Source organism: Boleophthalmus pectinirostris, unplaced genomic scaffold (assembly GCF_026225935.1).
Source record: "Boleophthalmus pectinirostris isolate CB_2022bp ecotype Guang Dong unplaced genomic scaffold, ASM2622593v1 HiC_scaffold_5, whole genome shotgun sequence".
In the NCBI taxonomy this organism is placed as follows: domain Eukaryota; kingdom Metazoa; phylum Chordata; class Actinopteri; order Gobiiformes; family Gobiidae; genus Boleophthalmus; species Boleophthalmus pectinirostris.
Genome location: NW_026571404.1, coordinates 41,216,963 through 41,244,661, shown reverse-complemented (window position 1 = coordinate 41,244,661; position 27,699 = coordinate 41,216,963). Strand labels below are relative to the sequence as shown.

The following is a 27,699-nucleotide window of genomic DNA, read 5'->3' as shown; positions in this document are numbered from 1 at the left end:
TTTATTTCAAAAACTTAACATTTTAATATGTCATTTAAAATGTCACTGTTTTTAGATATGTACTTGAAACTCAGCATACTTGGTCTCATTGGGCGTAACTATGAGCACCTCGCCTGTCTTCTTCTCATCCAACAACAAATCCATCAGGCCTTTTGCAACTTTGGTCACACTGGACAAAAACATACATAAAATAATGAATACTTTTCATATGTATACATATAAAATTAAAAGTAATATTTTTAATTAACAAATATGTAAACCCTGTTGCCAATATGTGCAATGGTCAGACTTCTGTGGTGTCATTTGCTGTGTAACTGTCAGATCAAACTGATAGATAAGTACTAAAGTGAAAAAGTTAATTTTGCAAAAGCTTCAGAAAGTGGTACCATTATACAACCCCAAAGATGTGAGTGCTGTCAGTTGATAGGAGTTTAAGACATAAGATCGATATTACAACTTAGTGGAGTCGATCCCAAACAGTTAATGAGAAGATTCAACATTTGTGGATTATAAATTTGGAAATTTCCTTAAAAAACAGTGAATATTCTAGGCCGGGAGCCAGATACACTCCTGAGGATATGTTTGCTACCTTTTTTCACAATTATTTCCTGTTATCTTATATCTTGGCCCATCACAAGTTGATAGGGACCAGCCCCAACTCGGCCCCGTTTAGTTTCAGGGCCCAAGAAAAGCTATTGGTGAAATAATGTAACTGTAAATATTAATGTACTGCAACTGCATAAATGGTCAAATAACCCTAAAATTTAACATGGTGTATCCTGACACATGGGGGAAACTAGCAGAAAAAATATTCTGGCGCTTGTTGCTTTTCTACTGTCAAGTATCACCCTCAACATACCCAAAAGACAAAAAAATGTTCATCCACCTGACAAATTGTCATCAAACGTGATCATTTTCAAGCATTTTATTGCATATATCACTGCCTCAAATAGACATGAAAAACTCCCCAAGTTCATAAGCTTCAATTTAAGACCAAGATGATCTCTGTATCTAGAGGGAAACAGCTGCTATGACCAAAGTTCTTCACTGTACCTCAAATTGGCAGAAAGCAGAACTTTCAGGCTTTACCACTGTCAAGTATCACCCTCAACATACCCAAAAGACAAAAAAATGTTCATCCACCTGACAAATTGTCATCAAAAGTGATCATTTTCAAGCATTTTATTGCATATATCACTGCCTCAAATAGACATGAAAAACTCCCCAAGTTCATAAGCTTCAATTTAAGACCAAGATGATCTCTGTATCTAGAGGGAAACAGCTGCTATGACCAAAGTTCTTCACTGTACCTCAAATTGGCAGAAAGCAGAACTTTCAGGCTTTACCACTTCATATGGGATTAAGCAGGGTTTTTTTTTCATTGAAACAATATTTTAAAAGAGTTGACTTATGTACTGCTGTACTATATGAAGTGAATTACATTAAAAGTGAATAATATTAAAACTCCAGGTGGACAGGGGTCAGGGTGCCAGATAAAACTATGGCAACCAGGTTACACATGCAAATACACACAACCCATCATCACACAGCCAACATTCTAACCCCTCATGCAACATCACATCAGAAGTTATTTGTGTGTGTGCACATGTCTGTGCGTAGTATCATCAGTAACATCATCAGTAACATCATCATCATCGTCTCTGTTTGAGGCCAAACTTCAGTGAAAATGGAAACATTGGGTCTCATGTATATTTTACACATTGTTGTAATTGTTGTATACACTGATTTTCAGATGGGTGTGTAGCAAAGCACTGTAGTTTTCAAGTGGACTTCAATGTAGTAAAACCAGGACACAGTATTTTCCCACCCACTATAGGCACCCAGGTTCGTTGACTGAATATGGCATGAGACTTTAATATACTTTACATTGAATTTATTATTAATTTTTGCAAGGAGTTAATCACACACACACATATCCTTGACCAATCCTGTACGTTCATTGTCTATTGTCCATTCGGTCGCATGGCCTCGTTGCTTGGGATTACCTTAGCAGAGAGCGAGTCCTTGCACTAAGGGCCATGACCAGAGAACAGACCAGGTACACAGAGAGAAAAGGGGAGGCTACCCGCCAGCAGGAGCCGTATAGATTTCACCGCGGCACGCCACCCAAATATGCCAAGGACCGCCCAGTGCCGAACCACAGGCGCTAAAACACAACCCATGTTAACCTCGGGCATGGCATTACTGAGCCAGGAAGACGATTTCCCCACTTACCCCCACGATGCCCGCACACTCTCCGCAATTACTGAGCTGTAGACCTCGCAGCAGTAATCTTAGTGTGCCTAAATGTGTATGAACATTAGTGTGAACAGTGTTCACACACTTCCCGCCGACGAAAACTCACGAAATTTTGCACAAAATTCAAGATCGCCAAAATAGGAATTTACAAATACTCCACGTCAAAAAAAAAAAAAAAAAAAAGGCTAAACAGCACCCCCTGCAAAATCAAAATACATTGCGGCTATGGCTATACCCGAAAAATCAACTTTGTCGTAGACAAACGAAATTCGGGTGGTGGATAGGTCTGGTCGTTCCAAACAAAAAAATATATTACGCGGTTGCTAGGCAACCAACAGGAAGTCGTCCATATTGGACCGATCGAGCGACTCGGCGCCGAGGACGCAATTTCCTGTCCTCGTATTTGAACGAACTCGTCCTAGGGCGTTTGACCCAGACTCACCAGAATCATTCTGTATCATCTAGACAAGTGCGACATTAAAAGCTGTTAAAAGCTTTTTTAGAGGTCAAACGGTGTTGTCGTGGCAATGGTGCAAATTTTAGTTTATGCGGCTCGCCACCAAACTTCGATGAGTGATAATTCGCAGAATGTGGCCGATTTCACTCAAAATTTAATCGTTGGTGGACACCCTGAACAGATTCATATAAGAAAATCTCAAATGGGTGCAATAGCGCCACCCAGGGAAATTGCATGGAAGTGCAAAAATTGACTTTGTCGTAGACATACAAAATTTGGCACACACATTCCTGACCTAGTCTCGATCAAAAAAGTCAATGACGCCCCCATGCCATTTCCTTTTGTGTTGCCATGGCAACAAGCCAAACATCGGTCCTTGCCAATACGATGCCCGACAAAAACTTTGGTGTAGCCAAACCAAATTTGGTACACAGATGCACCATGGGAATAGGAACAAAAAAGTATATTACGCGGTTGCTAGGCAACCAACAGGAAGTCCGCCATATTGGATCGAACATGCAACCTGGCGCTGAAGCCGCAATTTCCTGTCCTCGTACTTGAATGAACTTGTCCTAGGGCGTTTGACCCAGACTCACCAGAATCATTCTATGTCATCTAGACAAGTGCGACATTAAAAGTTGTTAAAAGCTTTTTTAAAAGTCAAATGGTGTTGCCGTGGCAACAAGACAAACTACGGGGTCGTTTTTGGGGCTCACCATCAAACTTCGAGGCCTGATAATTTGCACAAACTTTGGCCGATTTCACTCAAACTTTAATCATTGGTGGACACCCCGACCCTGAACAGATTTATATAAGAAAATGTAAAATGGATGCAATAGCGCCCCCTAGGGAGATTGTATGGTACAACAAAATTTCACTTTTTCGTAGACATACAAAATTTGGTACACACATTCGTGACATGGTCTTGATCAAAAAAGTCAATGACGCCCTCATGCCATTTCCTTTTGTGTTGCCATGGCAACAAGCCAAACATGAGCGCTCGCCAATAGGACGCCTGGCAAAAAGTTTGGCGTAACCAAACCAAATTTGGTACACAAATGCACCATGGGAATAGGAAAAAAAAGTATGTTACACGGTTGCTAGGCAACCAACAGGAAGTCCGCCATATTGGATCGAACATGCAACCTGGCGCTGAAGCCGCAATTTCCTGTCCTCGTACTTGAATGAACTTGTCCTAGGGCGTTTGACCCAGACTCACCAGAATCATTCTATGTCATCTAGACAAGTGCGACATTAAAAGTTGTTAAAAGCTTTTTTAAAAGGTCAAACGGTGTTGCTGTGGAAATGGTCCAAATTTCGGGTACGTTTTTGAGGCAAGTGATAATTTGCACAAACTGTGGCCGATTTCACTCAAACTTTAAGCGTTGGTGGACACCCCAACCCTGAACAAATTTATATAATAAAATCTAAAATGGATGCAATAGCGCCCCCTAGGGAGATTGTATGGAACAATAAAATTTTACTTTTTCGTAGACATTGAAAATTTGCTACACACATTCGTGACATGGTCTTGATGAAAAAAGTCAATGGCGCCCACACTCCATCGCTCATCGTGTTGCCATGGGAACAGATCAAAAATCTGTCCTTGCCAATGGGACGTCCTAACAAAAACTTTGACGTACTCAAACCAAATTTGGTACACAGATGCATCATGAGACTAAGAACTAAAAAGTATATTGTGACAATGCCCCCTGCCAAACCGGAAGTCCGCCATCTTGGATTAAAAAAAAAAATCAGCACACACAGAAATTGAGAAAAATTGTACAGTTCGGTTAAAGGTTGTATAGAGGATTTTCCAAGGAACGAGAAATCCAGCGACTGTTTGTCCTTTTTCAAATGTTGCGCATGCGTGAAACCACCCCCCCTCCCCTACAGCTCCCTACGTAGAAACGCCTCCTCCCGCCTCCTCTTTACGCCAGAAACAGGTTTGTTTACAGCCGGTGCACTGCACATGACTTGTAAACAACTAACTACAGTGTTGGTTAGGCAAGGCGGAGAAGTGAGGAGCGGGGGGAGCGGGTGTGCGGACATTTCGTTCGCGGACGAGAAGTGAGGAGCAGGGAGAAGAGCGGAGCAGGGAGAGAGGAGAGGAGAGAGGAGAGGGGAGCGGTGCGCGGAGATTCCGTGCCCGGAGAAGTGAGGAGCAGGGGGAAGAGCGGAACGGGCAGCGGGGACAGGAGTAGGAAAGGGGAGCAGAGAAGAGTGCGCGGAGATTCAGTGTGAATGAACTAGCTACAACATGCAGCAGCAAGCGGACTCTTTCTTTGCCTTGAAAATTACGTTTTCAGACATAGGATATCGCTTTCGTGTCCTGAAAAACGTTTGACTAGCTCTAGGAAATAAAGTACGTTTTCATAATAAGCAGAAGTTACCTGTCCAGGAGTAATTTGGCGACCAGTGCGTCAGTCTTTAGACCCTGCGTCTGCTTCAGTCGCGCCATCGCTGGAATGAATCTACAAGAATCACCTTAGTTTGGCTTCGCTGCTTTTCCCCTTGTCTTCTTCTTTCAGCGACCTCAAAAACGGACTTTCTTTTGCGGCTAACTGCTCCTGGATTCTTGTCTGCCATTCCAACAAACTTTGTGCTAACTGCGAGGAAGATATAGGTCAAAAAAAGCCGCTAAGAACTGTTGCGTTGGTGGAGTAAACAGCGTCTGTGCGTCTTGCGTCTGTGGACTGCGTGACAGGCGTACGTAAACCACGTACCGGCGGCGCGCAGGCAAGTCAGTTACGCTAGAAACGTAGGGAGATTGATTGACAGCCTGTCAGCTAACAGATAACGAGGCAATGTCGTTATCTATTGGCAAATGTTTAGCTGGCCCCACCACGTCCAGAGTTGATGAATTTTTTATCTCTTTTTTTTGGTCATCATAATTACAAGGCTACTGCACCTCTATAATGCTATCATTGACAACTTGAAACAAAAAAAACAAAAAAAAAATCCTCCATACAACCTTTAAGATTAGGTTAAGGTTAGGGTTAGGTTAGGGGTAAGGTTCGGCCTAAGGTCTGGGCTACAGTTAGGAGTTCAGGTGCGTTTCGGGGTTAGTGTTAATTTGGGAGTTAGATCAAGGGGTAAGGTGCATTCGTGGAGCACGGCATGTGCAGGGCTCAGCGTGGTCGAGGTGCGGCGTGGCGTGGGCGCGGCGTAGGCTCGAGCGAGGGCCGATCATCGCCGCTTGCGGCTATATTTATTATTATTATTATTATTATTATTATTATTATTATTATTATTATTAGGCCCGAGCGCCATGGGTGGCGTAGGGCCTATAGCGCCTATGGCTATACCTGAAAAATCTACTTTGTCGTAGACAAACGAAATTCCGGTGGTGCATAGGTTTGGTTATTCCAAACCAAAAAATATATTACATGGTTGCTAGGCAACCAACAGGAAGTCAGCCATATTGGACTGATCGTGCGACTTGACGACGAAGGCACAATTTCCTATCCTTGTACTTGAACAAGCTCATCCTAGGGCGTTTGACCCAGACTCACCAGAATCATTCTGTATCATCTAGACAAGTGGGACATTAAAAGTTGTTAAAAGCTTTTTATTAGATCAAACGTTGTTGCCGTGGCAACGGTAAAAATTTTGGATTCATTTTTGCGTGATAATTGAGTGATAATTTGCAAAAACTTTGACTGATTTCACTCAAACTTTAATCGTTGGTTGACACCCCAACCATGGACAGATTCATATAAGAAAATCTCAAATCGGCGCAATAGAGCTCCCTAGGGAAATTGCATGGAACACCAAAAATTTACTTTGTTGTAGACCGATCAAATGACACTCCCATGCTATTTCCCTTCGTGTTGCCATGGCAACAAGCCAAACATCTGTCCTCGCTAAATAGTAATAGCAAAAACTTTGGCGTAGCCAAACCAAATTTGGTACACAGATGCACCATGTGAATAGGAACAAAAAAGTATATTATTAAACCGCATAATATACTTTTTTGTTCCTATTGGTTGCAAGGCAACCAACAGGAAGTCCGCCATATTGGATTGATCATGCAACATGGACCCATTCTATATTCTCCATCGGGTGCTTTAGGGTTCATGGAAGTTTGCCCAACCAGTCCACATGTGCTATGTGGATCTGGAGAAGGCATTCGACCGTGTCCCTCGTGGTGTCCTGTGGGGGGTGCTCTGGGAATATGGGGTCCGGGGTCCTTTGCTAAGGGCTGTCTGGTCCCTGTATGATCGGAGCAGGAGCTGTGTTCGCATTGCTGGCAGTAAGTCAGACCTGTTCCCGGTGCATGTTGGACTCTGCCAGGGCTGCCCTTTGTCACCAGTTCTGTTCATTGTTTTTATGGACAGAATTTCTAGGCACAGTCAGGGGCCAGAGGGGGTCCGGTTTGGGGACCACAGGATCTCATCTCTGCTGGTGATGTGGCAGATGATGTTGTCCTATTGGTTTCATCAAACTAGGACCTGCAATGTGCGCTAGGGCGGTTTGCAGCCGAGTGTGAAGCGGCTGGGATGAGGATCAACTCTTTCAAGTCCGAGGCCATGGTTCTCGACCGGAAAAAGGTGGCTGGCCCTTTCCGGGTGGGTGGAGAGTCCCTGCCTCAAGTGGAGGAGTTCATGTATTTTGGGGTCTTGTTCACAAGCGGGGGGAGGATGGAGTGTGAGATTGACAGGCGGATTGGTGCCGCACCTGCAGTGATGCAGTCGCTGTATCGGACCGTTGTGGTGATTTACCGGTTAGTCTTCATTCCTCCCTCACCTATGGTCATGAGCTCTGGGTAATGACCGAAAGGACGAGATCGCGGATACAAGTGCTCAAAATGATTTTCCGTCGCAGGGTGGTGGCTGTCCCTTAGAGATAGGGTGAGGAGCTCAGTCACACGGGAGGAGCTTGGAGTAGAGCCACTGCTCCTCCACGTCAAGAGGAGTCATTTGAGGTGGCTCAGGCATCTGTTCCGGATGCCTCCTGGGCGCCTCCCTCGGGAGGTGTTCCGGGCATATCCCACCGGGAGAAGGCCCCATGGAAGACCCACGACACACTGGAGGGACTATGTCTTTTGGCTGGCCTAGAAACGCCCCGGGGTCCCCCCAGAGGAGCTGAAGGATGTTTCTGGGGTGAAGGAAGTCTGGGAGACCCTGCTTAGACTGCTGCCCCAGTGACCCAGCCCCGGATAAGTGGAAGAAAATGGATGAATGGATGAAAAAAACAACAACTGACACACGATTATTCATTTCATTAATACACAGACACACAACTATTCATCCCAACACACAGTCTCAGACACACAACTATTCATCTCATCAACACACAAACTCAGACACACAAATATTCATCTCATTAACTCACAGACTTAGATACACAACTATTCACCTCATCAACACACAGATTAAGACTATTTCTCTCATCGAAACACAGACTCAGACTCACAACTCTTCATCTCATCAACATACAGGCTCAGACACACAACTATTGCCCTCATCAACACACAGAAATGTGATTTAAGGAGTGTTTCACTTCAGCTGCATCTGATCCAAAGTCTGTCTAATCATCCTAATCCTAATCATCCTGTCGGGATTCAGATAGGCTGAAATAATTCTCACTGGAACTGATGCTGAGTCTGATGACAGCTACACAGAAGAGGAAGCGGCACTCGGTTTACCTCTGGAGGCCGCAGAGTTGCTCAGAAATGACACTGAGGATGAAGAATTCATGTTCTCTGTTCTATTGTCATTGCTATAACTTGCATTTCAAGATGAAATGTGTGTTCTTGGTTTCTGATTTTGTTTTCTGTCCGGATGTCATTGTGTTTGGGGCCAGATCCGGACCAGAGTCCGCCAATTGAGTACCTCTGCTCTATAGTGACTGTTGTGATGTGTCCACTCACTCCATGATGCCCAGTTTGTCCACCAGCTTCATCATCATGTCCTTCATGTGCACAAATGGGCCCAATCTTTCAGGGATGTTAGTGAACAGATTTGTGTCGACGAATCCAGGACACAGAGCATTAAAGCGCACACCATCATCCGCACCAAGAGACGCCATCTACACATGCACAAAGACTCATATTCAGCTGATGTCATCAACATGTGAAGCTAACTAGAGGCACTGCACTGTCTAAAGCTTTGTTATTCAAGTTAGACTTTAATTTATCAACAGCCACTATTATTGTTTATAAAATAGTGTTGGTTTGGATTTTTTAATTAAGAAATACAACATTTATAGCAACATTTTTCACAATATTAAATACATAGTGCGGCTTAAACAGTTTTGTGTCACTTATCACTGTTTTGTTTGTTATTTTAAATATCAGTTTTTTTTGTTTGTTTTTTTTTTATTTTGAAGTCTTAACTGGGCTTAAAGCCTCACATACATTTGTTGGCTGCCAGCTTAGCAAAAATAACAAATTTGCAGCAGTAAATTAGTGTAACTGAATTTTTCTTGTGTAAGAATTATCTTTTTTTTTCCTGCTTTGTTGTTAATAAAAAATAAAATGACCAAATAAAGAAAGTAACTCTGGGTAGCTAGTATTACTTCACGGCAGTGGAAAGACCATGCAAATGTAGGGTTGAATAATTTTCATAATGATACCATACTACCCTTCACTGTGGTGTTCATTTATTAGAATCAGTTTTGAGTGTCGAGTCTATTCCTTAGTACTGAAATCAAAATTTAGTATGGTGACAACACTAACTGCAGCTCATGGTTTTTAATTACATTTGGAAAAGGCTTTTGACTGGCTCTGGGGATTTTTCAATAGGTTCAATGTCATTCACTTACTGCCATTGCCCTGGTGAAGCCCACAACTCCATATTTGGTGGCTGTGTAAACCGGACAGCTGGGCAGGGGACCAAGACCTACATGAAAGAAACAAGAGAGGGTATTTTATTTTTATGGGGTATTCACTTCTAACATATTTACATCACCAAGTTACCTTTTACTGTTTTGAAAATGCTATATTTGCTGAAAAAAACTAAGTTTCACTTTAATTTTTGATGCTGCATATTTAGGTCGAGTGCTTCTCTCAAAAAGACAACACTGTGTTTTTAAACTCCGTACTCAATTTCAGCCCTGGAATGCACAGTCTCTTGTGAACAAAAGGTAAAAAGTATAGCTGGAAAACTACTGCATCACAATGTGGAACAGAGCATTTAGAATGACAGACTAATAACAAAAGGTTACTCAAACAAGAGTGAATGAAACAAAACACAACTCCATGTTTTTGAGGCGATAACAACATTGCATGGCTTAAAGCTCACAAGTCAATTTTTGGGTATTATAGGATCGTTAATGAGTATTGTTCAACCCTCTACAGCTGCTATGTTATCATAGGATCATATTACCCACAACAATAATTGTTCCATCTGTCATGTATTGAATAACAGTCGATATAGTAATTACCATGACAGACCCTTATCCAACTACTACTTACTGCAGATTGTGCCAATGCATTAGTCTCATGGTAATTTTGAGTGCAAAGAGCAGCAGTTCTATAGCTGACCAGTCTACACCTCTGACCCCCCCATGACCACCACAAAACACACTGATACACTGTGGAACTTTTCTGGTAGGAATTTCCACAGTACAGCTTTGAACTTGTTTATGTTGCATTTAGTCAGTTACAGGTGTTTCTATCTCTATTATAAACATGCATTTTTTATTTTTATTTTTACACTGAACAGTGTTGCCTCTTCACAGATCTGACCTGTGACCTGCCCAGATGGCATCACCTGCTTGTCTCCATGGAAATAGATACATTTAATGCCAGACTGTGGAACATTTCAGGCAAAGCAATAAGATTCCCATTGATAGTAGCAGACCCTCCACCATGTGAAAAATCACATGGGCACCTTTAACCACAGGAATACAAAAGTCAGTGTTCCAATATAACCTTCAGGTTAGTGGGTAACTGCTTGACCACTGAGACGCTACCACCCAAGTAATGCAGTGTGTGTGTGTGTGTGTGTGTTTGTGTGTGCGCTCGTGTGTGTGTGCGTGCCTGTGCCTATGCAGTGTCCCTGTGGTTTAACTGTTCACAAGTTTTAACAAAACATAAATCCACAGCTGTGATGAGTGTTGGAGCAGTGCATTGTGGGACAGGACCTGCCATAGAAGCAGTGTTGATGATGACCCCTCCGTGACCTTTGTGCAGTTTGCTCATATGTTCCAGTGCGAGGTACGCCACTCGGATCATCGCTGTCTGAAATACAGGCACACAGTCAGTCTGAAACATAATCAGTCTGAAACACAATGAGTCTGAAACACCATCCGTGTAAAACACAGTGAGTCTGAAACATAATCAGTCTGAAACACAGACACACAGTCAGAAACATAGTTACTCAGTGAGTTCAAACACAGTGAGTCTGAAACACAGTCTGAAATAGTCAGAAACATGGTCACACAGTCAGTCAGAAACACTGTAACATAGTAAGTCTGAAAAACAGTGAGTCTGAAACATAGTCTGAAACACAGTCATACAGTGAGTCTGAAACATAGTCTGAAACACAGACACTCAGTTACACAATACCTGCCTTCAAATTCATAATCATTACTACATCAACTAATTGTTCAATTTATGCAGAAAAGGGTACCACATTTACTTGACTAACTTTTTAACTTGTAAATTGTAAAAAAGTTGTGGTTCCACTTCCCACTGTGAGTAAGTCTACAAACAAAAGCCAACAAAAGCTTAATGTTTGAGTTGAATAGTTGTGCAATACATGTTCCATTTTGAATCCTTATAGTGTCACATCCAAACCCGACCCTTGTCCTCACCAGGTTGATGGACACCATCTTCTCCCACTCAGTCTCATTTAAAATTCCGGCGTTGTTACACACAATGTCCAGTTCTCCAAAAGTCTCTATGGTTTTCTGAAAGGCAGCTGAAAAAACAACAAAGATTTAGTCTAAAGGTGGAGGGGTGAATGTTTCTCTGGCCCCACTTCTGTCTGCTTCTCTGGCTCCGCTCCTGTGGCTCTGCTCCTGTCTGTTCCTGTCTGCTCCTCTGGCTCTGATTCTGTCTGCTCCTGTGGCTCTGCTCCTCTGACTCTCTTCCTGTCTTCTCCTCTGGCTCTGCTTCTGTCTGCTCTTCTGGCTCTGCTTCTGTCTGCTCCTCTGGCTCTGCTTCTGTCTGCTCCTCTGGCTCTGCTTCTGTCTGCTCTGCTTCTGTCTGCTCCTCTGGCTCTGCTTCTGTCTGCTCCTCTGGCTTTACATTATGATAGCTTAGTTTTACCTTTGAGCTGTTGTTCAGACTGAACATCACATTCAACAAATAAAGCTTTGTCTTTTCCAAATTTTTCCATTAGTTTTTCCACTAAACTAGTTCCAGTTGCTGCGTTCAAGTCCAACAGCGCCACCTGCAAACACAAAAACAGCACTGTTATTATCAAGACAAGCCCACCATATGCTCAGAATATAAGATATATTTCCTTAAAACTGCACTGCGAAACTTTTATGTTGGCAACGGCATCTCCATAGAGCATACTGTTTAAATAAACATTAACTACTTGGAGATGTCATTGCTTTGCCTGGAATGTTCTATGGTATGACTTTAAACATTTCCATCTAGCATTTATTCATTAAAAGTGTTTCTATTGCTCAAAAATACAATATTTTTTTAGGTGAATAAGGGCGACTCTCCACAGATCTGAAATGTAATGTACTGTAGTGCTGTAACTTGCTTGTCTCCCTCTCTTTAGATTCCCATAGTGGACCCTCCACTCCACCAACTGTTACACAGTGCACATTTAATTTGACATATTTTAATTGCTATGGTTTCAAACTCACAAAAATCACTCTTCATTAATAATACCATATTATTTATTTTATTACTTTATTTGAACAGGGACAATGCACAGAGGTTGGTTAGAGGTAGTTAAAAATGTATTCAAGAGTAATAAAATAATTAGGGCTGGGCACGTTAACGCAATAATTTTGTGTTAACTAATTCATTCATTATCGCCGACAATTCTTTTTTTAATTTATTTTTTAATGTAAGCGTGTGTTGCTCACTGGCTTTTATTTTGAAAAAGTCCACCGCAAGCGTTTCTTTAAGTTTGATATCTTTTCTTTACAGTTTATTCACTTTTTTCTAACCACGTGAGATGCCACGTATTCGAGCCTCCGCGGCGGGCTCCGGCTCCAGCTCTGGCTGCGGGCTCGCCCGTGGGCGCAGCTGTGGGCTCTGAGCTTCCGCAGGCTCCGGTTCAAGGGTCTTTCTCGTTCTTCTGTGTCCAAATAGAGGTGTCCAGTGTGGTTTTCGTCGCTGCAGTCTCGCTTACATTTGCTATTACAGTGTATTCATGAAGGTCCAGAAGATTTCATGATATGATCCCGCCCATAACTCAGTGAAATATGATTGGCTCAGACAACTGTCAATCTCAAACTCGTTCCAGCCACTGAAGGACCTGCAGGTGTTTTTTTACTTCAGTGCTGCAGGGGAGTCACTGATTTACCCAGATACCACTGGAAGAAAAACTATGATTGGTCCATTTCCATTCCATTATATTAACCCTTTGTTTCCCAAGAAATATTAGTCCAAGTTTATAAGAATGATCTAGAAATTATTACTAGAGTAGTGTTTATTACTCACTGAATAAAAAATATAGAAAAAAATATATTAGTAGTACAAAAAATTCATTCAATATTTTTTCTTGAGCCTTCAGAATACCTTGAAGGCTCTGAGGGTTCAACTCCAAAAGAAATACTGTTTGCACAACAAATGTATGGCTCTTTCATTTACATTTCCAATAAAAGTGCACTATACACTACTTTTTAATTCATTAATTGGTTTTGCATCTAACATGAGGTTAATCGCGATTAATTGCACTCGAACTCATGCCATTAATATTTAAAATTTTTGCCCAGCCCAAAAAATTATATCACTCAAGTAGAAGTGCAGTAATGGTGCAAGAAATTATGCAAGTAAAAGTAAAAAAGTTTTTGGGAAAAGTACTACTCAAGTAGTACATCTCATTTATAATTGAAGTGAATGTATGTTGAAGGACAAAGCATTAGATAATGCACAAAATCTGGTATTTTCAAAGGACAAACACAAAAATGAGACACAGTAAATTCTGTGTCGGGGAAGTTTGATGAAAGGAACAGTCCTCTGGACAAAAGTGTCCCTCCTCTGTATCCTCTGTGTCCAGCAGCATCACAGCAGCCTTCAGTGGGAGTGAGGTGAATAACAAGAAAGTCTCTTCTAAGCTTCACTCTCACTCCAATCTGCAGTTGATAATGAAATGGTCCATTCCTTTGAAGCATTCTCTGGAAGCTCTCAGAGTATTTCCTCTGGAAGGTCTTATGCCACATTTTCTCAGTTGATGTAAAAAGCATGTAGCATCTTAAATGTTCCAATAGATACAGAAAAAAACTTTTAATTTCACACAATCCATCAATCCCTTACTTGTATCTTTGAGCTTACTGTTACAACTACAACTACTGACGCTGTCGCCCCACTTGTAATGAAGCGCGCCAAGCCCACGTCGGAGCCTTGGCTCAATGAAACCACTCGTGCGCTTAGACGCGAGTGCAGGCGCGCAGAGCGGAGGTGGAATAAGGACAAACTACACGTATCGCTTGAAATACTTAGAGCCTGTCTAGCTAATTATCAGAAAGCGGTAAAGACTGCAAAAGCTCAGTATATGTCGAATTTTATTTCAAATAACACCCAGAGACCGCAGGTTCTTTTTAATGTATTAAATCGTCTAGTTAACCCAGAGTCTTCACCTAGTCTTGTGCCATCAGTTTCACTGTGCAATGACTTTTTATTGTTCTTTGTCGGAAAAATATCCCAAATCAGGGCCTCTATACCAGTGTGTAGTCCTAATGATTCTTTGAACACTTTTGAATGTTGTGCCACTTTTAATGAGTTTCTGCCTGTATCGCTAAACGAACTCTCAAATATTGTTCAGCGTTTAAGACCCTCTAACTATCCACTGGATGCTATTCCTGCCCATTTTCTAAAAAGTGTTTTTCATGCTGTTGGCCCCTTTATTCAAAATATCATAAATGCCTCCCTTTTGTCTGGATGTGTTCCAGGAGCGTTCAAACAGGCTGTAGTCCAACCTCATCTAAAGAAACCCACCCTGGATCCTAAAATTCTGGCAAATTTTAGGCCAGTTTCAAAACTGCCATTTTTAGCAAAGATTCTTGAGAAAATAGTCTATTATCAAATGCAGTCACATTTGGACTCAAATAGAATTTTTGAAAAGTTTCAGTCTGGCTTTAAATCACTTCATAGCACAGAAACAGCACTTCTGCGCGTTTTTAATGATCTTCTTTTAACTGTTGACTCTGGTTGCTCTGTGATTTTAGTTCTTTTAGATTTGTCTGCTGCTTTTGATACTGTTGACCACTGTATTTTACTCTCCCGCTTGGAACAATATGCAGGTTTTAAAGGCACAGCACTTAACTGGTTTAAATCTTATCTCACAGACAGATGTTTGTCAGTACATCTTGGCCCCCATAAATCTAACTCTGCTCCACTTACCTGCGGTGTTCCACAAGGATCTATTCTAGGTCCTGCATTATTTTCTCTTTATTTGTTGCCTCTAGGCTCAGTTCTTAGAAAAACACAATGTGTCTTATCATTTTTACGCTGACGACCTGCAAATCTATTTGCCCTTATCACCTGCCCCTGGCTCCATTAGTAGCTTGTCCTATTGTTTAGAGGAAGTGAAATCATGGCTAGCCCAAAACTTCTTAATTTTTAATGAGAAGAAGACAGAAATTGTGGTTTTTAATCCTAAATCCTCCACTGGTTTACATCACAACCTTGGCGCACTGTCTCCTTTTGTGAATTCCTCTGTCAGAGACCTTGGAGTATTCTTTGACAATTTGTTCAAAATGGACAAACAAATAACCTCTGTGGTAAAGGCCAGCTTCTACCAGCTCAGAATACTGAGTAAAGTGAAGGCTTACCTTCCAGCCAGTGACTTTGAACGACTTATTCACTTGTTTATAATGTCTCGTCTGGATTACTGTAATTCGCTGTATTGTGGACTAGACCAGCTCTCCTTACAGCGCTTACAACAAGTCCAGAATGCTGCAGCTCGTTTAGTAACAGGGACGAGAAAGAGAGAGCATATCACACCTGTACTGGCCTCTCTCCACTGGCTTCCTGTTCCTTTCAGGATTAATTTTAAAATTCTAATATTTGTTTTTAAATCCCTGAATGGCCTGGCTCCTGAGTATCTGTCTGAGCTGTTATCGCGCTATGTTCCAATCAGACCCCTCAGGTCAGAAAGCGGTTTGTTATTAAATGTCCCAAAGTCATGTTTGAAAACTCGGGGTGACAGGGCCTTTGCTGTGGCTGCCCCCAAGTTATGGAACAATCTGCCTCTCCACGTTCGAGCTGCTGCTCCATCACTGGAGATTTTTAAATCTGATCTTAAGACACATTTCTTTGCTGCGGCTTTTAACTCTAATTAAATGTTTTATAAGCTATGTTTAATTTTTTTTTTTTTTTTTTTTTTTTTTTTTTTTTGTTTGTTTGTTTGTTTTATTATTATATAGATATATTTTTCATATTTATTTGTGCTGTATTTTACTATCTTTATTGTGCATGTGAAGCACTTTGGGCAGCTTGTGTTGTTGTAAATGTGCTATACAAATAAAGTTGACATTGACATTGACATTGACATTGACTGGCTCAAATTTCATGATTGTATGTGCAAATTTTTTTTGCCCTCTTTCGTATTCCCTAATGCATTTTTGAGTCGTTTGGGGGCGCTGACAAGCCATTTTATTTATTTTTGAAAAATGGAAATAGACAAAAGTTAGAGAAGCTCGAGTTTTACCAAATGGCAAAATTTCAGGACTTTTCGTAATGGTTCAGTGGGTGAAAAATGGGTGAGTTGGTTAGGAGAAAAATAATAATAAAATTAAAGCCGCGCGCGGCGATGGTGGCCCTCGCCCCGGCACGCACCGCCCCCCCACGCGACCGCCTGGGACTCGCGACTGCCCCGTCACGCCACCCTGTCTTCCCGACACCGCCCAGGCCGACAGCTCGTCCATTAGACACATTACATAATGCCCCTTTAAATATTTTTAGGAGTGAATGCGCCCCTGCTGGCCAACAGTGGAAAATGCACCATGTCCGTTATTTATGTTTTGCTCATAGTCATGCATAGAACTTATTCCCTGAATTTGGTCCAAATCCAATAATGTTGACAGGTCATGTCTATGGCTAGGGGGCACTATAGTGTTCACTTTTCATCTGTTTTGTAGTGTATTATATTCAGGCTCACATCATGCATTATTGATTGAAATTTCAGCACGATCCGATTAAACATGGGCATATAATAATCTTTTTACTATTTTTGGGGGAGTCTTTGCGCCCCTACTGGCCAACCGTGAAAAATGCATCATGTCCGTAATAGACTTACATATACATAGAATTTATGCCCCGAATTTGGTACAAATCCGATAATGTTGACATTTCATGTCTATGCTAGAGGGCACTATAGAGTTCACTTTTCATATGTTTTATAGTGTATTATATTCAGGCCGTGATAAGGCATTAGAGATTCAAATTTCAGCACGTAAAATAGTAAAAAAATTATTACACACACAGGTTTAGTCCGAACCTGTGTGTGTAATAATTTTTTTACTATTTTTTGGGGGAGTCTTTGCGCCCCTGCTGGCCAATGGTGGAAAATGCATCATGTCTGTAATAAACTTTTTTGCTTGTAATCATGGGCAGAATTTAATTCCCGAATTTGGTACAAATCCAATAATGTTGACGTTTCATGTCTATGCTAGGGGGCACTATAGAGTTCACTTTTATTAAATTTCATTTTTCATTACATTCAGGTCTGGATCACGCAATTGTGATTTGAATTTGAGTTCTCTAGGACAATGCCTGTGGCCGTGACAGGTCACCGAAAAAACAGGAAATGAAGGCGTTATTCGCCGGCGTGCTACGGGCGAACCGTAAGGAGTATCCCAAAAAAATTTGGCAACTTCTGTGAGTTCATGTCTGTAGATGTGACATGTCAAATCTGAGCTCATTTGGACCAAACCCCGGGGACTTGAATCTTTTTGTAGACCCCCAAGTCAAAACGGCGCCGAATGTTTGATCCAATATGGCCGACTTCCTGTTCGTCATAGGGTCATGCTCCAATTCATCTTTTGGCTTGTCTCATTGTTCTCTATCACTGTTCCGAATTTCGTTTCCCTGCGACAAACTTTGCCTGTCCCCACTCCCATAGGGGTCGAATTCTAGGTGGCGCTGTTGAGTCGGGTCACTTGGGTCATTGTTGCGATGCCCATTTTATCGAATTTTTCGCCGGGCCGATCGATCTGGACCCAGTTTGGGGACTTTTCGTCCATGTTCAGGGGATCAAAAATGCGATCGTTTGGTCGGAAAAGGGAATAAAAAAAAACAAAAAAAAAGAAACTGACGAAGAACAATACCCCTCGCCGCTAACTTTGTTAGGGGCGAGGGGCAATAAGCATATGTTTTATATTGTATTATATTCAGGCCGTGATCAGGCATTAGTGATTCAAATTTCAGCACAATTGGACTAAGCCTGTGTGTGTAATAATTTTTTAACTATTTTTTGAGGGAGTCTTTGCGCCCCTGCTGGCCAAACGTGGAAAATGCACCATGTTCATAATAGACTTTTTTGCTTGTCATCATGCATAGAATTTAATCCCCGTATATTTGGTATTAATCCGATAATGTTGACGTTTCATGTCTATGGTAGGGGGCGCTATAGAGTTCACTTTTATTAAATTTCATATTTCATCACATTCAGGCCTGGATCACGCAATTGTGATTTGAATTTGAGCTCTCTAGGACAATGCCTGTGGCCGTGACAGGTCACCGAAAAAACAGGAAATGAAGGCGTTATTCGCCGGCGTGCTACGGGCGAACCGTAAGGAGTATCCCAAAAACATGGACGATTTGAGTGAAGCTATGCCTGTAGATGTGACATGTCAAATCTGAGCTCATTTGGACAAAACCACGGGGACTTGAATCTTTTTGTAGACACCCAAGTCAAAACGGCGCCGAATTTTAGATCCAATATGGCCGACTTCCTGTTCGTCATAGGGGTGCACAATGATTGGCTTTTTTGCTTGTCTCCTTGAGCTCTATCACTGCTCCGAATTTCGTGACCGTACGACAAAATATGCGTGTCAGCCTCCCATTCATCTCAAAATTTTGAAATTTCAAGGGGGCGCTGTAGAGTGGGGGGGCTTTGGGCATTGTCGTGATGCCCGTTTTATCAAATTTTTCGCCGGACCGGTCGATCTGGACCCCGGTTTGGGGACTTTTCGTTGATGTTTAGGCCCTCAAAATCGCGATCGTTTGCAAGGAAAAATAATAATAAAAGAGCGGAAGAAACCGAGCGAAAACAATACCCCTCGCCCCTAACTTTGTTAGTGGCGAGGGCCAGTGGCGAGGGCCAATTAAAGTCACAAGCGCCGTTGAATGGCCCTCGGCCAGTGCATGCCGCGAACGCCGCGCCTGCAAACGATGCACCTGCAAACGGCGTGCCTGCAAACGCCCGCCAATGCCACGCTTGCCGCGTCCGTAAACACTGCGCCTGCATACACCGTGCCCACAAACGCCATACCCGCAAATGGTGCGCCTGCCAATGATCCGCCACGCCTACAAACTTCGCACCTGGAAACGGAAAGATGACATAGTGTGCCTTTAAATGTTCTTTGCGTGGCCTGCTGGCGAACCATGAAAAATGTCCATGTCAGTAATATATGTTTTTGCTTCTAGTCATTCATAGAATGTAATTCCCAATTTTGGTACAAATCCGACAATGTTGACGTTTCATGTCTATGATAGGGGGCGCTATAGTGTTCGTATGTTTTAAAGTGTATTATATTCAGATTGAGATCACACATTAGCGATTCAAATTTCAGCACGATCAGACTAAGTCTGTGTGAACAGATGTATGTGTTGATTTATTTTAATTTTTTTTTTATCCAAGATGGCAGACTTCTGGTTTGGGAGGGGGTGTGGTCACAACATACTTTTTTGTTTCTATTGCCATTATGCATCTGTGTACCAAATTTGGTTTGAGTACGTCAAAGTTTTTGTTGGGACATCCCATTGCTGAGGACAGATTTTTGGCCTTTGGGAGATGGAGTGTAGGAGACATTGACTTTTTTCATTAATACCAGGTCACGAATGTGTGTACCAAATGTTACATGCCTATGGCAAGGTAAAATTTTATTGTTCCATGCAATCTCCCTAGGGGGCACTATTGCGTACATTTTAGATTTTCTTATATAAGTCTGTTTAGGGTCAGGGTGTCCACCAACGATTAAAGTTTGAGTGAAATTGGTCTAAGTTTGTATGAATTATCACGCATCGAAGTTTGATGGCGAGCTGCAAAAACGAACCCGAAATTTGCACCATTGTCACGGCAACACCCTTTGACCTTTTAAAAAACTTTTAACAACTTTTAATGTCCCGCTTGTCTAGATGATACAGAATGATTCTGGTGAGTCTGGGTCAAATGAGTTCATTCAAATACGAGGACAGAAAATCGCGCCTTCAGCCCCAGGTCGCACATTCAGTCCAATATGGCCGACTTCCTGTTGGTTGCCAAGCAACTGCGTAATATATATATATTTTTAGTTTGGAACAACCACACTGAAGGCTGTACCAAGTGGTGAAGTTTCTTGAGTGCATCACATGTGCATATTAAACATTGAATTTATATATTTGTTTGATTATTATACATTGTGTTAATGTTTAACCACTGAAATCTTATGTATGTTTAAAGGTACCACTATGTGAAACATGTATGTTTTTAAGGTAATCTTTGTGCAGGGTTGTGTCCTTTTAAGGAAATTCATTGCAGAGCAGCAGTGGAGATGGTTCGGCCTGGTGCGAATCCAAACAAACTGGCTGTGATTTACATTGGGTGGCTGTCAACCCCCCTGAACCTAAAGGAATGCAGAGAAACTCCAAGGAAGATTCAAGGCGTTATCTGTTCAACATATTATTTGTATATTCATATGGATGTCTATAAAATCTGATTTGAGGTATTCAGAGGCGTCCAGATTTGCCTGATTTAAGATCTGTGTAGCCGTAGGCCATCAGGGGTAGTGATCTGACCCAGAGCTCTGTATTAGAATTGTATTGTTTAGGGAATAAATTATTTTTGCTTTAAATCGATCGATTCCAGTGATTATTTTTAGGAGAACGCACTTAATGGTTTTTTGAAGATACCTAACATGACCTATCCACCACCCGAATGTTATTTGTCTACGACAAAGTTGATTTTTTGGGTATAGCCATAGGCGCAATATATTTTGTTTTGAGTTTTTTGATGTGGAGTATTTGTAAATTACTATTTTGGTGTTCTTGAATTTTGTGCAAAATTTCGTAAGTTTTCATCGGCGGCACATCACTGGACTGTGCTCAGGGGGGTGAGGATGCATCACGGCAGTGCTTCGCACTGCTGAACAATAACAATAGGCCCTACGCCACCCATGGCACTTGGGCATAATAATAATAATAATAATTCGAGCAAAAACAATATATCCGAAAACATTAGAACAACATATTATACATTTTGTGAAAGCTCTCGACTTTCCCCACGTCACCGTAGGGTCATCGGTGAATGACGAGCAAGTCAGTGCCCGTCACTCACCATCTTGTTGGGGTCGCCCCCTGACCTCCCACTGACTTCCATTCATTTTAGCAGTAGTAAATATGGCTCAGGCCTTGGGCGTGGGTTACTGGGATACTGCTGTTCATGCCGGGGCGATCGAGGACAAAGTTGTGTGTCATCCTGTCGCATTCGCCCAATGCGCTCTTCGCTCCCCATTTGCTCCTCGTAGCGAAAGCAATAGGTCCTACGCCCTGTCAGGGCTCGGCCCTAAATATTCTGATACGATAACAATGTTCCACTTTTTTTTGGCCGACAAACTATACATTTTCAGAAACCTCTGGCACATTGCGACGTCAAGGCGAGGGTCCCTGGTCACTACAGGCGAGTCACGTTGTGCCATTTCATTTTCCGGCCATGAGGAGCATCGCTTTGTGGCCCTTCGCCAGCCTCTGGTGCTCGGGCCTAATAACAACTACTGCTACTACACCTACTACAACTGCTACTACAACAACTAGTACAACTACAGCAACAAATACTACTACAACAACTACTACTACAACTATCACTATTACTGCTGTTTACATTTGTGTAGCACTGTGATCCACTAAAGAAGTTCTGCATAGGCTCTCAAAACTATTCTGTATCTCTGTATCAGACCCAAACTGCACTCAAAAGACTACACTTGCAGGGGAAGTTCATGCAAACTACTAGAAGAAAAATAACCTCCAAAAAACTCCTGAAAAAACAAATATGCCAAATTCCACAAGGTCTTTTTTTATTGAAGTGCAAGAGGTCGGCAGTTCACGTAGGAACAAAAAGCTTCTGCCACATTTAAGATTACAAAAACTCCTTGGTTACATAAATAATAATTTAACTGTAAAATAGAAGAAATAATAAATATTGCCTTCTTTTCATTCATAAATAAAACAACTCAACTCAAGCTCATCTTTGCATTAACTCTGTTAACCGTACAATAACATTGTGCTCCTTTAGCAGAGGAAGATTGGGAGGTTCCTTATTTTAATAGACACATGTTCCCCACCAGTGTAACTAGCTCTGAGGTTTCCCACAATCCACTGCAGATCAAACCCAACGTTTCCAAACACTATTGTACAAGTTACACTGCAACAGATTACTGATTAAAATCTCCTGCATAAATAAATTTTACATTACTAAACTTTACAACATTTAAAGCATAACAACTACGAGCCACATCGGCCTGTTTGACATTATCATGTGTTTAATGCAGTTTTGCGCACATGTGTTTATGTTTAACAGAAACAAAACTTAAAAGCACATGGCTAATTTGCATAAACAGTGCACTCCTTGTGCTGCTGATGCTTTCAGCTTCTTTCAAACTAAAGGACACGACTCAATGGAATATGAGTGTTCTCTCTGTGACAGTGGATGTGTTGCTGATGGTCTTGTCTGTAAATGGTGAAAAAGATTTGTGGTGCTAGAAACTTTTCACTGGCACCAACTTTGGGCTTTCACGGTGGTAGTGAATGAGAAACAAGTGAGCAAAATCAAGGAGGCGAGGGCACGCGGGAACGTGCACAGAGAAGGCAAACAAGTGAAGTGGCAAAATCAGAATTTAATATTAGCATTATGTCAATATATATATGTCAGAATCCATATCAAGTTTAAAAACTATCTCACGAGATATTGCCCACCCCTAATTAATGCAGAAAAAAGTAACAATGAATTTATATAAAGACAGATTCAACTTGTGAATCTTGAGTTTAATCTGACCTTTTACATAGAAATGCCTAAAAATAACATTAACGTTAATAATGTTCAGCTACTCAACTCACTTACTTCTCCTTCCTGCTGTTGTTCCATAGAAATTCTTCTAAACTAAATACAATGATGAGTTGATTAAAACTAATTTTGGCTGCGGAAATAACTTGACACTAAAAACAAACTAATGAAACTGGCCTGGACAAAAATGATGGTTCCCCTAGAAAAGATTGTGAGTAATTGGACAATAGGGACATGTTCAATTTAGGTGTGTCTCTAATCTGCATCACAGGTTCTTTAAACTTGTCCTCAGTCAGTTTGTCTGTTTAAAGGGGGACATGTGTCATTGTGCTGTTTGGAGATATGATGGACACAACACTGAACATGGACCAGAGAAAGTGAAGAAGAGAACTGTGTCAGGAGACTAGAAAGAAAATGATAGACAAGCAGGTTAAAGATAAAGACAATAAGACAGTCTCCAAGCAGCTTGATGTTCCTGTGATTACAGTTACACATGTTCTTCAGAAGTTTAAAGTCCACAGGACTGAAGCCAACCTCCCTGAATGTGGCCGCAAGAGGAACATTTATGACAAATTAAAGAGATGGATCATACAAATGGAACCAAAGAGCCCAGAAGAACCTTCAAAGAAATGAAATGTGACCTTAAAGGGCAAAGTACATCAGTGTCAGATCACACCATCCATCACTGTTTGAACCAAAGTGGACTTCATGTAAGGACACCACTGTTGAGAGAAAATCATAAAAAAGTGAGACTTGAATTTGCCACAATGCAGATTGACAAGCCACAAAGCTTCTGGGAGAATGTTCTTTGGACAGATGAGGCAAAACTGGAGCTCTTTGGCAAGACACATCAGCTCTATGTTCACAGACGCAAGAATGAAACACACCAAGAAAAGAACACTGTCCCTACTGTGAAGCCTGGATGAGGTTTTGTTTTGTTCTGGGGCTGTTTTGCTGCATCTGGCACAGGGTGTCTTAAATCTGTGCAAAATACAATGGAATCTCAAAACTATCAAGGTATTTTGGAGCAAAATGTGTTGCCTCGTGTCAGAAAGCTTGGTCTCAGTCATAGGCCATTCGACTTCCAACAGGAGAATGACCAAAACACAGAGCTAAAAACACCCAAGCTTGGCTAAGAACAAAATTTTGGACTGTTCTGCAGTGGTCTGTGAGCCCAGATCTCAATTCTATTGAACATATGTGAAATGAGCTAAAAGATGCTATCTGGTGAAGGACCTGAGACAACTAGAGCAGTTTGCTCACGTGGAGTGGGTCAAAATATCAGTTGACCAAAGCAGAAGTCTCATTGACAGTTACAGAAACCGTTTGTTTGCAGAGTTTGCCTCAAAAGGTTGTGCAACAAATTATTATGTTAAGGTACCATCATTTTTGTCCAGGCCAGTTTCATTATTTTGTTTTTTCTAATAATTCTGTTTTTTTTCCTAATAATTCTGTTTAACCACAGGTGGAAAGCAATGTTTGATTTTCATTAGACAATTTTCAGTAATTTTTTTATTTGTTATTGCTTTTATAAGTGTGTTGACCCAGTCCATCACAGTGTGGTACGGCCACTGCTCAGCCCAGGACAGGAAAGCTCTACAGCGTGTGGTCAGAGCAGCAGAGAAGATCACTGGATGTGACACACCCATCAGTGAAATTTATGAGGAGCGTTGCAGAAGACGGGCCTCCAGGATGATGGGGGACCCCTCGCACCCCTCCCACCACCTGTTTGTTCCTCTGCCCTCTGGGAGGAGACTGAGGAGCATTAAAGCCAGAACATCTCGGCTGAAGTTCAGCTTCTTTCCTGAGGCTGTCAGACTTGTGAACAGTGCACACTGACTTCCTGCTTAGGTTGCCTCTCTATCTTGCCACGTTTTACTACTTGTTCATTGGACTGCTAAATGTTGTTGTTGTTTTGAATGTATTTATTTTTTAACATTGCTTATTTATTATTGTTTTTATCTCTTTCTGGATCACTGGGCCTCGGGGAGCACATTTTGTTCTGTCATGTGTTTCTCTCGCATGTTTGAATGACAAATAAAGAACCTTGATCAGTTTCAAGTTATTTCAGTGATGATTGATGATTTTTCTTTCATTACCAGAGGGGTACCAACAATTTTGTCCACGACTGTATACCAAAAGTATTTTTCTCGTCAGTGTACTGGCGCAAAATCCTCCCCATTCTCACTTTCTCTGGCAAGGAATCCCCCCCATCCTGCCCTCTATTTCCACAATCCTGGGTAGCTCTGGCTCTGATTTTGACCCCCAGAAACAGATGTGGGAGTCAAAAAAAGCTTATAAATATACAAAATATTTATAAGCTTCTAACCTTGTGTAGCTTTTTAGTTCTTGATTGGTTTAGGGCAATGTCAAATGAATTAAATATCTAGATACTAAAAGTTGGGCACAAAGCAAGTGTTGATTAGACTGACAAAGCGCTCCATCGGAACTTGATCGGGATCTACTCCACAACCCAGTAGGATGACTTTAGCTTTATACCTTTCTAATGACGCTGATCTGAGCTGGCGATTTTGGACAGTTTTATGTAATTTGTGCTGTTTAAAGTAACCATGATTATAGTGAAATAAACTGAATAATCCCAGTATTGGCCTCCAGTATGGCCACCAAAACATTAAAACACACGACTGACACATCACACGCAAATCCTCAATTTGGAACACAGCAGCTAGCCGGTTAGCCATGTCCTTTTTTATATACATGTATGGGCTAAATGTAATTTTAATAATAACGAATCTAGAAAGCTGTTTGGGATACTGGTGATTTGAGTGTGTGCTGTGCAGTTTTGTTCATACTCCAGTCACTACTACTAAAGACAGTTCATCCCAGAGACATCCCTCATGTACACTACAGACAGAGATGTTTTGTGAAGTGGTGAATGTAAAGCACAGTTCCATCATGGCTAAAAAACAAATCCCGGTAAATGCATTGCCAAAAAAAATGTACTGAAGTGAAAGTTAAAAGTACACATGAAAAATACTACTGACAATATTACAGATTTTTACAGCATATTAGATCAGTATTTTATATAAATTTTATTTTATATTTAGTTGATTTGTCCTATATTACACACAATTAACTTGTGAGCTTTAAGCCATGTTAGAATATTGGCACCTCCTCATAAACAGACCTGGAGTTGTGTTTTGTTTCATTCACACATGTTTGAGAAATCCTTTATTATTAATCTGACTACATCTCCAAAGCTCAAATGCTTTGTACCACCTTGTGAAGTCATGTAGCAGTAGTTTTAGTTCAGTAGAAATTGGCAATACCAGGGCTGAAATTATCCAAATGATTCCAGTGAAGGTGTATAGAAATTTGCACACTTCCTGTATATAACATCACAAGGCGGAAGAGTATTTTCTGTTGGAGAGAAGAAAGCCTAAATATGCAGGGTTTGTGTGTTAACGTATGAATGAAACAAAAGCTTCAGTGAGGATCAGATACAGCTGTGAGACAGATGTGCACTGGGGCAATGGGGACTTGTGTTGTAGTCAATATTTATGACTTCAAATGAAAAACTGTTTACAATTACATGGTGATAATTTTACTCGACTACAAGAACAAGTCAAATACAGTTTTAAAAATCTACTCAAAAAGTACTATTAGGATACTCAAAGAATCCTATGAGAATCCATGAGTATTTGCAATGAGTTACATTCCAGCCCTGGCTTGTCCCATACTCTTGTACAGACTTGTACAGACAGACACAGATTAATGTTTGACTCATACTCTTAGTGCTAGAACATAACAAAGTAAAAGTAGGAGCAATACATTTTAGGTATCTGTACTAGTTTTAAATGGGTGCATTATTGCTTTTACTTAAATTTTTCATATGATACTTTCACTTAAATATTTTTTGCTCCAGTACGCACAGACACATGTTTTACCTTGGCCCCATTGGTGAGCAGCTCCTCCACCATGGCATGCCCAATGCCCATGGCCCCTCCGGTCACCAGTGCCACTTTCCTGCTCAGTGCCATCTCTCACTCTGATACAATAGGAAGTGCAGTCACATGCTCTTTATATGGAAGAGAACTGAGGGAGGAGTCTGGTCCTTGCAACACAGTCTGACTGCAGAGCTCCACCCAGGGGACCCAACTCTGCACACTCACCAGGGCAAATCCTCCACCCACAGTGGAGTGGGTGTTGCCTTAGTTCTCTAATAAAGGCAATAGTGGATGAAGTACTCAGTTTTGTTACTTAAGTAAAAGTACAGATATAGGAGCAAAGAAATACTCAAGTACAATTATCACATGAGAAAATTTACTGGAGTAAATGTACTACAAGTGCCTGTTAAAAATTTACTTAAAGACTAAAGTATTTCAAACAGATTTTGAGATCTAATAAAGCTTGACTGATTTTGATACAGATTTGTGCTAAATTTTGTTCAACAGGAACAACTGAATAGATAGTTTGTTTTTCCTGAGTTTGTTTTTATTATTTTTAAACCTACAAACACATTAAGACAGAAACTGGTCCACCCAAAGGAGAAAACACCGAGCCACAAACAATGTTGTCAATGTTAATACAAATAATTGGCTCCAAAAAGACCCAGAGTCACGGAGAAGATTTAACAGATTTAATCAGTGGCGGGCCTTGCATTTCACACCTAGGCTTTAAGTA

General features: G+C 41.3%; 1 protein-coding gene across 1 annotated transcript; it reads right to left on the bottom strand.

The window, feature by feature from the left end:
• On the bottom strand, window positions 1-27,056 carry LOC110170283 (15-hydroxyprostaglandin dehydrogenase [NAD(+)]-like). The gene is made up of 7 exons (XM_020935929.2): window positions 26,964-27,056; window positions 11,937-12,060; window positions 11,480-11,586; window positions 10,808-10,904; window positions 9,485-9,561; window positions 8,592-8,749; window positions 1-169 (listed from the first exon to the last, which is right to left on the bottom strand). Exons 1-7 carry the CDS (start codon window positions 27,054-27,056, stop codon window positions 52-54), a joined length of 774 nt encoding a protein of 257 aa, XP_020791588.1. The 3' UTR covers window positions 1-51.
• Window positions 27,057-27,699: the final 643 nt, after the last annotated feature.

Bases quoted from the DNA above. Each gene is read 5' to 3' on its own strand.
- LOC110170283 (XM_020935929.2), bottom strand. From the start codon at position 27,056: ATGGCACTGAGCAGGAAAGTGGCACTGGTGACCGGAGGGGCCATGGGC. The intron at 11,587-11,936 runs GTAAAACTAAGC...TTGTTTTTTCAG, and splicing joins GTCTGAACAACAGCTCAAAG to CTGCCTTTCAGAAAACCATA. The intron at 8,750-9,484 runs GTAAGTGAATGA...GTGCATGTGTAG, and splicing joins GCTTCACCAGGGCAATGGCA to ATGGCGTCTCTTGGTGCGGA.